We start from the raw sequence: 13,427 nt of genomic DNA, 5'->3' as shown, positions 1-13,427 counted from the left end.
TTCTATTTTATTTGGACGTAACAACTGTGCCTGCTAATTCATACCTGTTACTTGGTCGGAGTTGAGCTAGTCAATTTTATGAACGTTTGCAAAAGATATTTGGTACTTTTTTCTGAAAAGAATATGTTACATTTTTCCTGTATTTCCATACAAATTTTTGATAGTGCACTAAAGAAAATCCATATGACAAGAGATTGTGGAGTAATTAGAGTTTAGTGTGAAGGTGGTAATTTGGTAGTCTCTACATTCCCAAGAATAGTGTCATTTGCACTGAAGTAACATTCATGGCCAGGGATGTGCAGATAATAGATCAGCTGAGACGGCAGTGAACTCTCAAACATGTTCAAGTGAATTGAAGTAGAATCTTGTCTGGAGAATACTGATAGAGACCATATCCTACTCTGTGGCTTTACTGTCTCTTAGAATCATTTACAGCCTTAGTAAGTGTCTTGCTGATGACCTGGGAATGATTGGGGAAGCTCATGACAAGCATCACTGTTCCTCCCCATCTCAGGCTCTAAAATCTAAATCTTTATTAGGATATGTATTATTTGGAAGGTGCTTTGGGAGCTTATGTGGAAAACCGAAATAATTCTAAAGTTGATAATATGAAGGGCCTTTGTTGAGCACAGTAATTTGGGAGATGAGTTGGGGAGGACATTTTTCATAATATATTGCCCTATTGGGCAGGTGGGTAGCTCAGCCCTTTTTAACTCCCATCCCTTGCCAGTTCAACATCTCTCTGTTTCATGGGAGTGACTGTTAATAAAGAAATTGGATCCATACTAGACAATGACCATTTCCTTTTGAATTAGCCTTTTTCTTGTCTCTTTTTCATATCCTTTTTATGGGTCCTTTCTGGTATGGGCCTTCTTTCCCATCAACCACTTTTCACCTGCTGACATGTTAAAAATTGCTTGCACAGGGAAGTTAGTATAAAAATCAACATAGCAGCAAAAAGAGTTAATTGTCCATCTAAATCCCCCACCTAAATTAGTATTTTTTTTCCTCACTTGGTCCTCTGACTTTTATTAATTATTTTCTTGTTTATTCAGTTCTGTTCACATTACTTGTGTCAGTAGAGTTTTGAGAACTATTTTGAAATCACTTGCAGGAAAGAAGTGCTATTTGAACCTCATTCTGATTCATCAAGCCTCTGACAAGTAAAGCAGGAGTTTTCTCTTTTGACAGTGCGATGCTTGATTCTTGTGAGTCTTGGCAAGGATAGATCTGAACAATTGAGGGAAGGGCGATTTCATTTTCTGCCAGTGGGCAGCCTTTTCAAATGAAATTAAACTTGATCCTCAGTTTTGAAGTGATAGTTGCTTTTTATTAAAATTTTACAGAGGGCAGCTGTAGAGGATATAAACCCAGCAGATGACCCTAATAATCAAGGTGAGGATGAATTTGAAGAAGCCGAGCAAGTGAGAGAAGAAAATTTGCCAGATGAAAATGAAGAGCAAAAACAAAGTAATCAAAAGCAAGAAAATACAGAAGTGGAGGAACATTTGGTGGTAAGCAGATGCCACCAGGAAGGGTGGATTTAACTGGGCTATTTTAACAAACATCTGGTTTATGTAAAAGGTTAGTCGTATTCTGCATTGACGGAAGGTTTGCCACTTTGGTGGTTTTTAGGCCACTTTATGGCATGATATGCCTGTACTCTGAGAGAGAGGGTAGCGGACATCCTGGGCTTTGTATTGGAAATGATTACTCATCATTTCCTGGCTACAGACGCTTTGAAAGTGCCCTTTTCATGGTGGCATGCTTGTTCTTTGTCCCAGAGTACTGTGTAAAAGGCATCTCTGATGTACAGTAACATGAACCTGCCCTTTTGTTTCAACAGATGGCAGGAAATCCAGACCAGCAGGAGGATAATGTTGATGAACAGTACCAGGAAGAGGCAGAAGAGGAGGTAGTAAGAATTGAATCCCAGAGACTGATCAGATTGGTCTATCACACACACTAACCTTAAACAAACCTCAGCAGTATTGACTTTGACATGCCTTCCACAGAAATGTTCAGAAAGATTTAAGCAGGATAAGAAAGGGTGGTTTAAAGCAAAAATGGATCATGGCACTGGAGACATTTGGTTAGAAGATAACAAAAGCAGGGTAATAGAATCCATCTCTTTGGTTCTCACCTGAAATTTTGAATTAAGAAGGCATTTGGCTTTCCAGGAATGGTGGACTTAGATTTGTGTGATCTTTTGTAAGAATATTTTCTTCTGTCTCCCTGTGCGCATTGAGGGAATCTGGACTGCCCCTGTAACTTTCTCTTCAGGCATCTCCCCAGTGCCTACCTCACAGGAATACCCCATAGTGTCTATCGGAATCCACTTAACACCCTCCAAACATTTTTGTAAATTTTACAGTCTCTGCTTCTGGCCTCTTCCCTCGTAAGAATTCAGTATCTTAGTTAAATTTAACAATAAAAGAGGAGGAAAAAGATGTAAAGAGTTCAGTTGAATAAAATGCATTTGGATAGAGTTTCTTAATATTTTATTTTAGTCTGCTTTTCATTGTAAACTTCGGGCATCTTGTTGTTAATTAGATATAAGTAGCATTTATTGTGGTGCTACTTATGGTGTAATTGATTTATTGTGGTGCTACCTGTGGTGTAATTGGTGAATGCTGTTTGTTGTAGCCATTTTATCACAGCATTCCGCTGCATAAACAACTGCAATATTTAAGAGTCTGATACAAATTAGGCCAAGACCCTGTATTTAGTCTCATTATGGACCAGTAAGTAGTTACCAAATTAAAACCCTGGTTCAGAGCTGCTTCTCAGCCAGGTGTCTTGCAAATGTGTGGTTTTATCCCTAAGGGGAGCCCCATGGGAGGGTGGACATATGGCAGACTAAACAGACACACCCCACCACTGGAGATCCTGTGCAGAAATCATGAGCTGTGCTGTCACACACACAGTTCCCTCGACTAGGTCTGCTTTCTTGTTCTTACTGATTTTGTAAGCTTTTCAGAGCTGATGATAAAATTTGTGCTTATACCAGGAAAACAGAAAAGGATATTGCTCTTTAAGGTCAGTGGCAACATCTCTAATAAGTTGCACTTTAACTGGCTTGATCTTTTTGTTCTTTGGTTTCTCATCCTAATCAAGACCCTTGGCTGTCTTGTCAGAAAGAGAGCAGCAGAAAAAATAGCGACCTTGAATATTAAGACATTTGGCAAGAAAAAGATATTCATCCAGGCTTCTCATATAACAGGATGTCTAGACTAATACCACTTTGTTTTATTATGTCCAATACTAGGAATTTTTGAGGGATTAAAAGAGAAAAGGTTCACCTTGGCTTCTTTTTAAAAATTCAGAAGGTTAAACGTAAAATTTTAACCAGTGTTTACTGATTCCTTTTCAATTTTATATTATGATCAGTTAAGGTACAGGAGAGAAATCCTGAGATCCAAGAGGAATCAAGAGTAGAAAGAGAAGAAAGAGGCAAGAGGAAAGGAGAAATGGTGCTAAGACAGAGGAGGTTGTCCTGGCTGAGTGCTGCCTAAACTCAGCAACTGCTCCTCATCCCACCAATCATCCCCTTCAGATCTGCTGGACTGACAGGACTCTTCCTCTTGCTGCACCTGGCCCCAGGTCCTAATTCTGTTTACCTGGTCCCTGCCAAAACTTCTTAAAGCAGTGTTCAGGCCTCCTCCGGCGTGTGCTCCAGGTTGCCACCCCGTCACTGAGAACTGTTGCTCCATGTGCTCCTAGTGGAAGTCCCACGTGCCTTTTTTTCTTCCCAGTGTAAACTTTCCTCTCTGCCCCTGAGTGTCCCTTGTTCATGCTGTGTTGTATTTTTGTGGTTATGAGATGATTAATGTTTGCATCTTCCCACCTCTGTCCATCGTTCCCAGGTCTTCCCTTGAGAGAGGAGAAGAGTGGTTCCCAAATACCATTTAAGCACTAGTGATAGAGACAAAGTTCTTGTCAGACTATGGCAAAATGTGAAAAATAAAGGGGAACGTAGAATATGGAAACGCATACTGCATTGTTTATACGTGCATATGTGTATGAAACCTCATTGGTGGAAGCACTCTGAAAACCATGAAATGTTATGGAACTGTGCGTTGTTGTTGTTGTTGTTGTTGTTGTTGTTTTTTAATCTCCATTTAACCTTAGAGTCTTGCAGCTGCCCCAGCTAACCACTAGAATGCATGGCCTGTGGCTGCCATCACTTCCCTTCCCCTCCAGCGCACAAACTTATTTCTGTCAGCAATTCCTCCTGGGGAAGAATTGCATCTTGCCTGGGCCCCACCTGTTCAGAGGTATAGCCCATCAAACTTACAGACTTGGCCTCTAAGAGGACCCAAAAGAAGTATGATTTTAGGAAATTTATACTACCCTGCCTTCTTTTATCTTAGTGCTGTAGTGTCATCTTTCTAAGACATAAAAATTATTATTACTTACAAGCATTTCTTGTTTCTTGTTTGGGATTGTTTGAGTGGAAGGCATGATCCCTTCCTTATGTTGCTTACATTCCAAACGTTTTATCGCCTTGTAAGCAAACAAGACGATTTATGGCATTGCCAAAAAGTGCCGTGTACACTTTAAAATTACTTACATGTTCAAAAATATATAGATTAAATGACCAAGAAATCAGAATACTTTAATTTCCCTCAATGTAACTGAAAACAGATTAATCTGAACGTGCAGAAGAGAACAAGTACAAGGCATTTGTTCACCTTCACTGGCCAAATATGTACATACACCTACATGAGACTACCAGCCTGTGAATCAGTGTCAAGAAGCTTTTCTTTTTTTTTTGTTTTTTGTTTTTTGAGACAGAGTCTGACTGTCACCCAGGCTGGAGTGCAATGAGGTGATCTCGGCTCACTGCAACCTCCGCCTTCCGGGTTCAAGCAATTCTCCTGCCTCAGCCTCCCGAGTAGCTGGCATTAGAGACATCTGCCACCATACCCGGCTAATTTTTGTATTTTTAGTAGAGACGGGATTTCACCATACTGGCCAGGCTAGTCTTGAACTCCTGACCTCAGGTGATCCTCCCACCTCTGTCTCCCAAAGTGCTGGGATTACAGGCGTGAGCCACCATGCCTGGCCAAGAAGCTTTTCAATTGGAAGAAACTCTCTTGTTAAAGCAGGGTGTTTGTCACTGTAGCTAATGTTGCTGAAGGCCTTTTGTTCATCACATTCTATCTATCTCTTTGGATCCTACTGTTCTTAACTACTTGAGGCTCAGCTCTCTGCCCTGGCACACCCATAATATCTTCAATGTGTAAAAGAAAGGTGTTAATAGACACCAAGAGAGGGTATCTAGCCAAAGCCCATTTCAGACTCTTTTTCAGTGGACCTGTTTTATTTTGGATTTGGCCATTTATTAAACTTTGTGTCATCAGTTAAGGCTCATTTCTAAAATGCCTAAAACATATTTCAGTAGATAAAAATGAGTAACAAGAAGCATTGTTTGGGAAATCTGACAAAGCATTGTGATAGCTTTAGCAGGATGCTAAGAGGGCCAGTTGTGGGAGACATAATCTGTATGTCTACATTATAAAAGAATATCATTTGGCTTCTGCTTATTAGTCTAGTCATATTTTAAAGATCGGTTAGAACCTCCATATCATTTTGTTCCTTTACCTTACTGAGAAGCATTACTTAAAGGCATTACTGCCTTTAAGATGAGTTTGCATTGCTTTTGCCCCAAATATCAGTAATATGTTACTAGAATAATAATGTGTATTTAACTAAGAGTCTGTTCTCTATATGTGTGGAAAATTAGAAAATTTTCATTTGTGGGTTTCCTAAAGAATCACTGAAATCAGTGGTCTCTAAATAAGATTATATTGACAACTGGTGAACAAGCTAAATTTTCTATAGCCCATCTCCAGAGACTAATGAGATAACCTAGCATCCATCGTTACTCAAGGAAATAGTTCTTTGTCTTTGCTGTGAATAAGGATCACCTTGAAGACTTTGTGGCATACACAGATTTCTGGACCAGACCCTTACCCTTGAGATTTTGATCTTATCTGTTATGGAACCTAGGAAGCAGAGTTCTTCATAAGTGCCCCTTCACCCACCCACTACCAGCTGATCCTGACGGCTCAGGATCATACTGTTTAGAGAAATAGTCCTAGGGCAGGCAGTTGTGGATGGCATCTGGGAAGTCTGAAACTCCTATCTGTGTGTATATGACCATTTGCTAAAGACTTTCTAACCAAAGTCTTAAAAGGGTCCCTGACTCCCCAACCACACATACATACAGGAAATTAAGGATCATTGATTTTTCACCCAATGCTTTTATTTTACATATAAGAAATTTGGGCTTCAGAGGGGTTAGTTAAAAATTGGAAGGTTGCATAGCTTTTATTTATTGTTAGAAACATGATTAGAGCTCACCTAGGTCTGATTTTAAAGGCTACCATAATTAAGTGTAACATGCACAGTAACTATATAGCTGATATGGGAAAGTTCTTCATACAAATTAGTGAATATAGACAGAACGATGGAAATAGAAAGTGACCATTTTTTTTTTGTAACCCCTAATTGAAGCAATTGATCTAAGCAACGGTCATCAATGAATGATGTTACTAGATGAACAGAGGTCAGGGAACTTTACCATGAAGGGATCAGGCTGTCACCACCTGAGCTCAATGGCCAACCTTAGCCTTACTAAAAGTGAGACAGATAAATGTGTGTGCCTCCTGATGTGATTTAAAAAATACATGAAATGTACACCATCACCTCTGAGATACCCTTATTTTTAAAATCGAACCTGAGTTCATTCAAACTTTTATGCTAACTTCCATTTATGGGAAATGTTGGGACTAGAGAAATGAGTTAAGTGATATAAAGAAGCAAATAAATTCAGAATGTGGGTCATTTTACAGAACTGCAAATCCATAGCAGTAGGGAAAAAAGGGGAGTGCGTCCCATGTTATGTGTTCTCTTCCTTTAAATCATGATTAGAACATACCAACTGTAAACAGACATTAAGACAATCATAAAAATGTAAGTATGGACGAGGCATCAGATGCTATTATGGAATTATTTTATCAGATGTGATAATCACATTATGATTATATAAGTTGTTTATTGTTTTTAGATATATATACTGTGATATGTGAAGGTAAAATTACATGATATCTAGAATGTTTAAGAATAATTCACTGTAAAAAATAGAAAAGTGATAGATGATGCAGGTGTGGCAATATTGAAATAGCTTTTGAACATTGGTGGTGGCTCTAAGGGGTTTATTGAATGATTTTCTTCGTTTGCATGTGCTTGAAGATTTTCATAACCAAAACAATTGACCTATGATTTATACAGTCAGAAAAGCTGCAGAGCCAAGGCTTTAGTCCAGGTCTTTCTGACTCCATAGTTTATGTTAGGAGTTGGCAAACTACAGGCTGCAGCCTAGTTCAGAAGTAAAGTTTTATTGGAACACAAACATGTCTGCTTGTTTACATATTGTCTATAGTTTTTTGTTTTTTTGTTTTTGGTTTTTTTTTTTTGTGCTACATGGAGTGGTCAAGTTGTATTGTGAGAGACCTTATGGCCAAGAAAGCCTAAATATTTGCCATCTGGCCCTTCACACAAAAAGTTTGCTGATCTCTGATTTAGATATTCTTCCTGCCATACGGCATAGACTCAAGGCTGTTTTTTTCCCCAGTCTCAACTACAACATTTTAATGTTTATAAATAATATATTTTCATTATTAAGGCTGTAAAAGACATGTCTTTGTTAATCAAAATTGACAGGGACACTTCAGCAATTTAATGACATTTCAATTAGTCAGACCTTAAGATAGCCTGAAGTAAGTACTTCATTGTTTTCATCCCAATGTCCTGTGGAATGTCACTATGAGGCTCTACGACTATGGGCAGAGGAGATGTTATGGACCACTGATAGAACCATAAGGTGAGACAAGATAGGTGTCTTTAGCTCATTCCACCAGGAAATATGAATACAATAGATATTCAATGCCTTTGTCCTCAAAATGTATTTATTTTGAGGTTAGTTTAGAGGCTGTGGGTCAAACTGGCGTTGGACTGGTTAGAAGAGGTTCACAAAGGTTTGGCTCTGCCCAGGGTATCTTTGAAGAGTCACCTTTGTAGGCTCTCAACAGGCCAAGTTTTGTCGAAAACTCTTCTGTGAGGCTGCAGTTCATTCTTGTCTCACCTGGGCTGTACACCTTCAGGCAGCACGTAATTTGTTTCTTCTGAATTATAGCATCTGTATACTTTCCTTCCTTTGTTCATTTCTTAGATTTTTCCACAGTCTCCTCCACTCCCCCCACCAAAATAAGTGATTTTTGTGTTATTCAAGGATCTTATTCTCTGATCCTAGAAGAGATCGGACTTTCTTTGGTATTAGGAGACTGCATTATACTTAACCGATGTTCACCAGTTTTTTTGAAATGCATTCAAGTGACTTAAACATTTTGGCATATGTATGGTTTTCAAAATAGTTAACTAGTTAGAAAATGCCCTACCCTGTATTTCTGTGAGATATGATCATTAAATAGAGACTGTTTAGCACAAATATTTGGATGCTTGCTTTAGTTTACATTTTGAGATAAATAGTGGGATCATTTACACAGTAATAATAGTGCACAAGAATGAAAACTACTTAAAACAGAAAGGTTGTATTAGAACACTAAAGAGAGAGAGGAATTTTTGAGGCAGTTCAATAGACTATTTCATAAAGAAATTGAAATGATTGTATTTTATTTTCTAGATATTTTAGCCAGAGAAATATATTCTTAAGTATAGAACAGATACATAAAATTTCTACTACATTGTATGTAGGCAGTGGTGTCTACTCTTTGTGCCTTTACAGAGGATTTACAGAGGCCGCGGGTTGGACAAGCTTGATCTAGATAGTGACTTGAATAAGACAGACAGTTCCTGCCTCCATAGAACTTACATTGTGTCACAGCTCTCAAATTTCTACAGTTCTCCCATATGGAGAAATGGGAATTTTAATTTTATTATTTTATTTTTGGGTAGACAGGGTCTTGCTGCGAGGCTGTTGTGCAGTGGCACAAACATGGTTTACTGCAACTTTGACCTCCAGAGCTCAAGCGATCCTCTGCCTCAGCCTCCCGTGTAGCTGAGACTACAGGCGTGCACCACTATGCCCAGCTAATTTTATAAATTTTTCTTTTTTGTAGAGACAGGGCCTCACTTTGTTTCCCAGGACTCAAATTCCTGGGCTCAAGTGATCGTCTTGCCTCAGTCCCACAAAGTGCTGGGATTACAGGTGTGAGCCACCATGCCTGGCCAGAATTTTTGATTTTATAAGCTAAATTTCTTCAGATGTTTTATATTTGGAATTTTAACCATGATTCAAATAAACCAGAAATTCAAACAAAAGTCCTACATTCAGGATCAATCACTTTGATTTTTGTAATAGGTGTATTATACATTTCTTCACACCTAGTAGATAAATCGTTGACCGATTTTTTCAATTGTATATTTAATTTTGCTTCTGCTATTTTGAGTGAACTTTTTGGAAATCAAAATATATTATTGCAAGTGTTTAAATGATAACATTGTCAAAATATATTATCGCAAGTGCTTAAAAGTCAAAAGTGTTTAAATGGTATCTGTGGTTTGTTTTAGGTTCAGGAAGATTTGACTGAAGAGAAAAAAAGGGAACTGGAGCATAATGCTGAAGAGACCTATGGTGAAAATGATGAAAATGTATGACCGGGATACATATTTCTATTGAGCACTTGAGTGTTTGTGGGTGTGCATGTGTATAGGAGAGATATATGTATTTGGGATAGGTACCAGTGGGTAATGGTACCTCTGAGTTACAACTGAATTTAACAGGCCCACCTGAAATTAGGAAAAGTTGTGACAACATGAAAAGTAGGAGAGACAGCAGCACTGTTGCTTACATATCATTTTTCTTCCTTGTTTTTTTCCTCCAAAAATGAATAATTTTTCATCCTGTTTTTAGAGAGAATTATTATCACTAACTCTATACTATCTCTTAGTTTTTCTTTTTTCTTTTAATTTTAAGGCTGATGATAAAAATAATGATGGAGAAGAGCAAGAAGTTCGAGATGACAACCGCCCCAAAGGCGGAGAGGAACACTACGAGGAGGAAGAAGAGGAGGAAGAAGACGGGGCTGCAGTTGCTGAGAAATCGCATCGAAGAGCTGAAATGTAGCTGCACCCAATTTCTAGACAACGCTCAGCCAACGGATTCTTTTCAAGCTGCTCAAACATAAATCTGCCTACTGAACTCTAGGATATTTAATTACAAAAATTAAGAACTTAGCCTTTTTTAAAACTTTTGTATTAGAAATGCGCATACATTTATATGAATATATTTTGATAACGTAGGTCTAGAGCTTCTTTTATATTCAAGCTAAAACATGAAAAAGAAGAAAAACAATAAAGTAAACCTGAGCCCCCAAGTCCCAATTTTTTAAATAGATTATGTGATGTTGGAAAGGTCATTGATTTTGTATATGTTTCAGCATGTTACCTTTCTGGCTTCCAGTTTCCAGGTGTTCTTTGTTTGCCTTTGGTAAAATACAGGAGATTTAAGAACAGAGAGTACTGCAAAATGCCATGCAGACTTTAAAGAGAATGGCCTGTTTACTAATTGCTGCCCTTCTGATGTCTTTATGTATAGCTCTGACAGAATTTTCACCAGTCTATGTATCTCTGGAGTGAGATCTATGTACAAAGTGACATACAATTGGAAATCCATTTTTGTTGTAAAGACATTGTTTTTCAGACTTTTCAGATCAGTTAGAAAAATGTTTGTCATTGCTTTAAAATCATAGCTGTTCTGTTTAAGAGGGATTGAATTTAAAAATGAGAGAGTATTAAAACTCATGTGGCAGTATCCTGGTCTTAATCAGGTATTGCAGTGTTCAAACAAGGTGTGGACACATCAACATATTCACCTTTTTTAAGGACTAGTGACTTGGTTAAAAACTAATGAGTGTTTGTGTGTGGTGTTTTCTATGCGAGCACCCATTCTCAATTTTTTTTTTTTTTTTGTCTGAAGCCATTGATTGATATTCTTGTTTCAGTGTCTGGTTCCCTATAAGTAATATATATTTCCTCTTTAAGCTCTGTGCCTCAATATGCAATCACTTTGATAATAAGTATAAATATGAAGACATACCAAACTGCAAATAGGATTATTTTTCAAAACTATATGGTGAAACATATAGTGATATGATAGACTCTTAATGGTTTTTCTGTTTGCTGGGATTGGGTCTGCTTTTTGCCTATGTGTAAGGCATTTTAGTCATTGTGAATATAATAGATTCCTTAAAATAAGAAAATTAAAAATCAGAAACTTCCCTTGGAGTAGAGACATTTCAGTTGCAAGCATAAAGATTTTTAAATATATAACACTAGGTTATATAATTCATATATGTGTGGTTTTGTATTAATGATCAAATTAATAAAAACATTTCATTTTCTACCATTGTATGAATGTAATTTTATTTTTTAATAACCACACTCATAGATGGTTTTGATTGTTCCAGTTGAGTGATTGTGTATGTACGCATAGGAATGTTTTGTTCAGTTGTACTTTGTATTTCCAATAATCAGAAATCTTACCTTTATGTATAAAAACCCATTATGTAATGTAAAATATGTAATATTGTACATAATATTCAGAATACAATTATTTTGGTAAATTAGTTTGTATTTTTAATGTCCCAGTTGCAGTATTTAATTATTTGAACCATACTGAAAGTTGGTAATAGTCAATAAAGCTAAAAAAAAAAAAGTGGCAAATCTTTTAAACTATGTGGACTCTTATTAGTTTATGACCTTCTAACATTCTTCAGTTCTTTTTCATAAAAAGAAAAATTTTAAGAGATACCAATATAAATTAATGAATTATAAAGTGCCTTTTCCCACCTGCTTCTGTTTTCTGTATCTTTCTCTGCTTGGATTGGCATGTGATTTTCCCTTCTTTTTCTAAAGAAAGAGCTAAAGATGTTTATTTGAGCCAGTTCTGAGGGAAGAAAAAAGAAATGGGGCAGAACGTACGAGAGTGTCACGTGCATGCACACACAAAAAATAAACGAAAAACTTTAAATCCCCCTAGGAAAGCAACAATCACAAACCATTCTACTCTCTGTATAGCACCAAGTTACAGGGCCATTCTAACTAATGTCTAGAGGAGAACTAATCAGCCTGAGCTGATCTACGTTAATGAGGTGACAAGAAATAAAATGTCACCAGTATTCATCCTGCCAGTCTGTGACTTTGGTGCAACCAGTAAATCAAAGGATTTGGTACCAAGAATATAGTCGGGGTGGGGGTGGGGGTTGTGGGAGGAAGGCACGTTTATTAGCAATGAGTCTAACGGGGCACAACAAAACTAGTACACATGCAATGACTGGTTATTTGCAAGTGATTTGGAAGAGATCTAGGAGTAAAAGCATAATCTTAGCCACATGTGCCAGTGACTTAATTTTACAAAGGAAAACTATTGACGTGTATTGAATGCCCTCATAGTGTAAGAAGTATGTGAATAGGATCCACTTTAATCCCCACAGTATTCCTGTAAGGTTGATGGAATCAGCTTCTCACAGCTGAAGAACCTTGTCTTCCAAAGCACTTAACATTTAACTTCTTTTAATGCTTAGTTTTGTTTTTAGTTCTATTACATTGTAGTACATCTATACTATGTCATCTTACACAGCCATTAAAAACAGTGAATTAATTCTATTTCTCAATCACCTTCTGTGGCTTCTGTTCTACTGTTTTCTCCTGGTTTTTTTCCTAGCATACTGACTACATTATCTTTTTTTACAGGTTCTTCTTATGCCTGCTCTTTCAATATTAGTGTTCCTCAGGTTTTGTACTAGAGGTATTTTTTCTGTTCAATCCTCTTCCCATCCATGTGTTATACAAATGTCTTGAATCCATTTCCTTAGCCTAGCTTTCTGTGTCCCATCCTATGTAAAATATGTAAGTTTCAAAACTGAATTTATCTTGTTAAAACATGCTTCTCTTTCTAGGCTTTCTGTCTCAACTCGTGACGTTTCCCAAAACAAAAACATGATGTTTGTCCTTGATTCTGTCTTCTTTCCTTTTGACTGCTACCAAAAATATCCTCAGATTTGCCCACTTCTCTCCATACTCACTATTCTGGTTCAGACCCCTGTTACCTTTCACATGGACTAATATAACTGTTCTCTAACTCGTTTCTTCATTTACTCTCTACTGCCGATCCCTAAAATCTGTACCAGTGTGATTTTTCTAAGGATACCACACCTACCCCATTATAAAATTTAACAAATTGCTATTGCTTATAGGAGAAAATCCAAACTAATTAACATAGCCTGCATAATTCTTTATGATCTGGCCCCATCTTATCCCTTCTAATACTGAATCATAATAAATGTGATTAATATTTGTCAAGCACATTCGTCTCCTAATGTCTTGGTGTCTGACCTTAA

General features: G+C 37.3%; 1 protein-coding gene across 4 annotated transcripts in view; it reads left to right on the top strand.

The window, feature by feature from the left end:
• The window catches only part of GOLIM4 (golgi integral membrane protein 4), an 80,927-nt gene extending 69,176 nt beyond the window's left edge, over positions 1 to 11,751 (top strand). For all 4 annotated transcript variants that reach the window (XM_054482368.2, XM_054482366.2, XM_054482367.2 and 1 more), the window contains 4 exons: positions 1,347 to 1,514; positions 1,847 to 1,915; positions 9,598 to 9,678; positions 10,004 to 11,751. In XM_054482368.2, coding sequence (XP_054338343.1) covers positions 1,347 to 1,514; positions 1,847 to 1,915; positions 9,598 to 9,678; positions 10,004 to 10,153 — 468 coding nt within the window. In that variant the 3' untranslated portion in view covers positions 10,154 to 11,751. The remainder of the gene's footprint in view (positions 1 to 1,346; positions 1,515 to 1,846; positions 1,916 to 9,597; positions 9,679 to 10,003) is intronic.
• The last annotated feature ends 1,676 nt before the right edge of the window (positions 11,752 to 13,427 follow it).

Source organism: Pongo pygmaeus, chromosome 2, assembly GCF_028885625.2.
Source record: "Pongo pygmaeus isolate AG05252 chromosome 2, NHGRI_mPonPyg2-v2.0_pri, whole genome shotgun sequence".
Classification (NCBI taxonomy): domain Eukaryota; kingdom Metazoa; phylum Chordata; class Mammalia; order Primates; family Hominidae; genus Pongo; species Pongo pygmaeus.
This window is presented reverse-complemented; position numbering and strand designations above follow the sequence as displayed.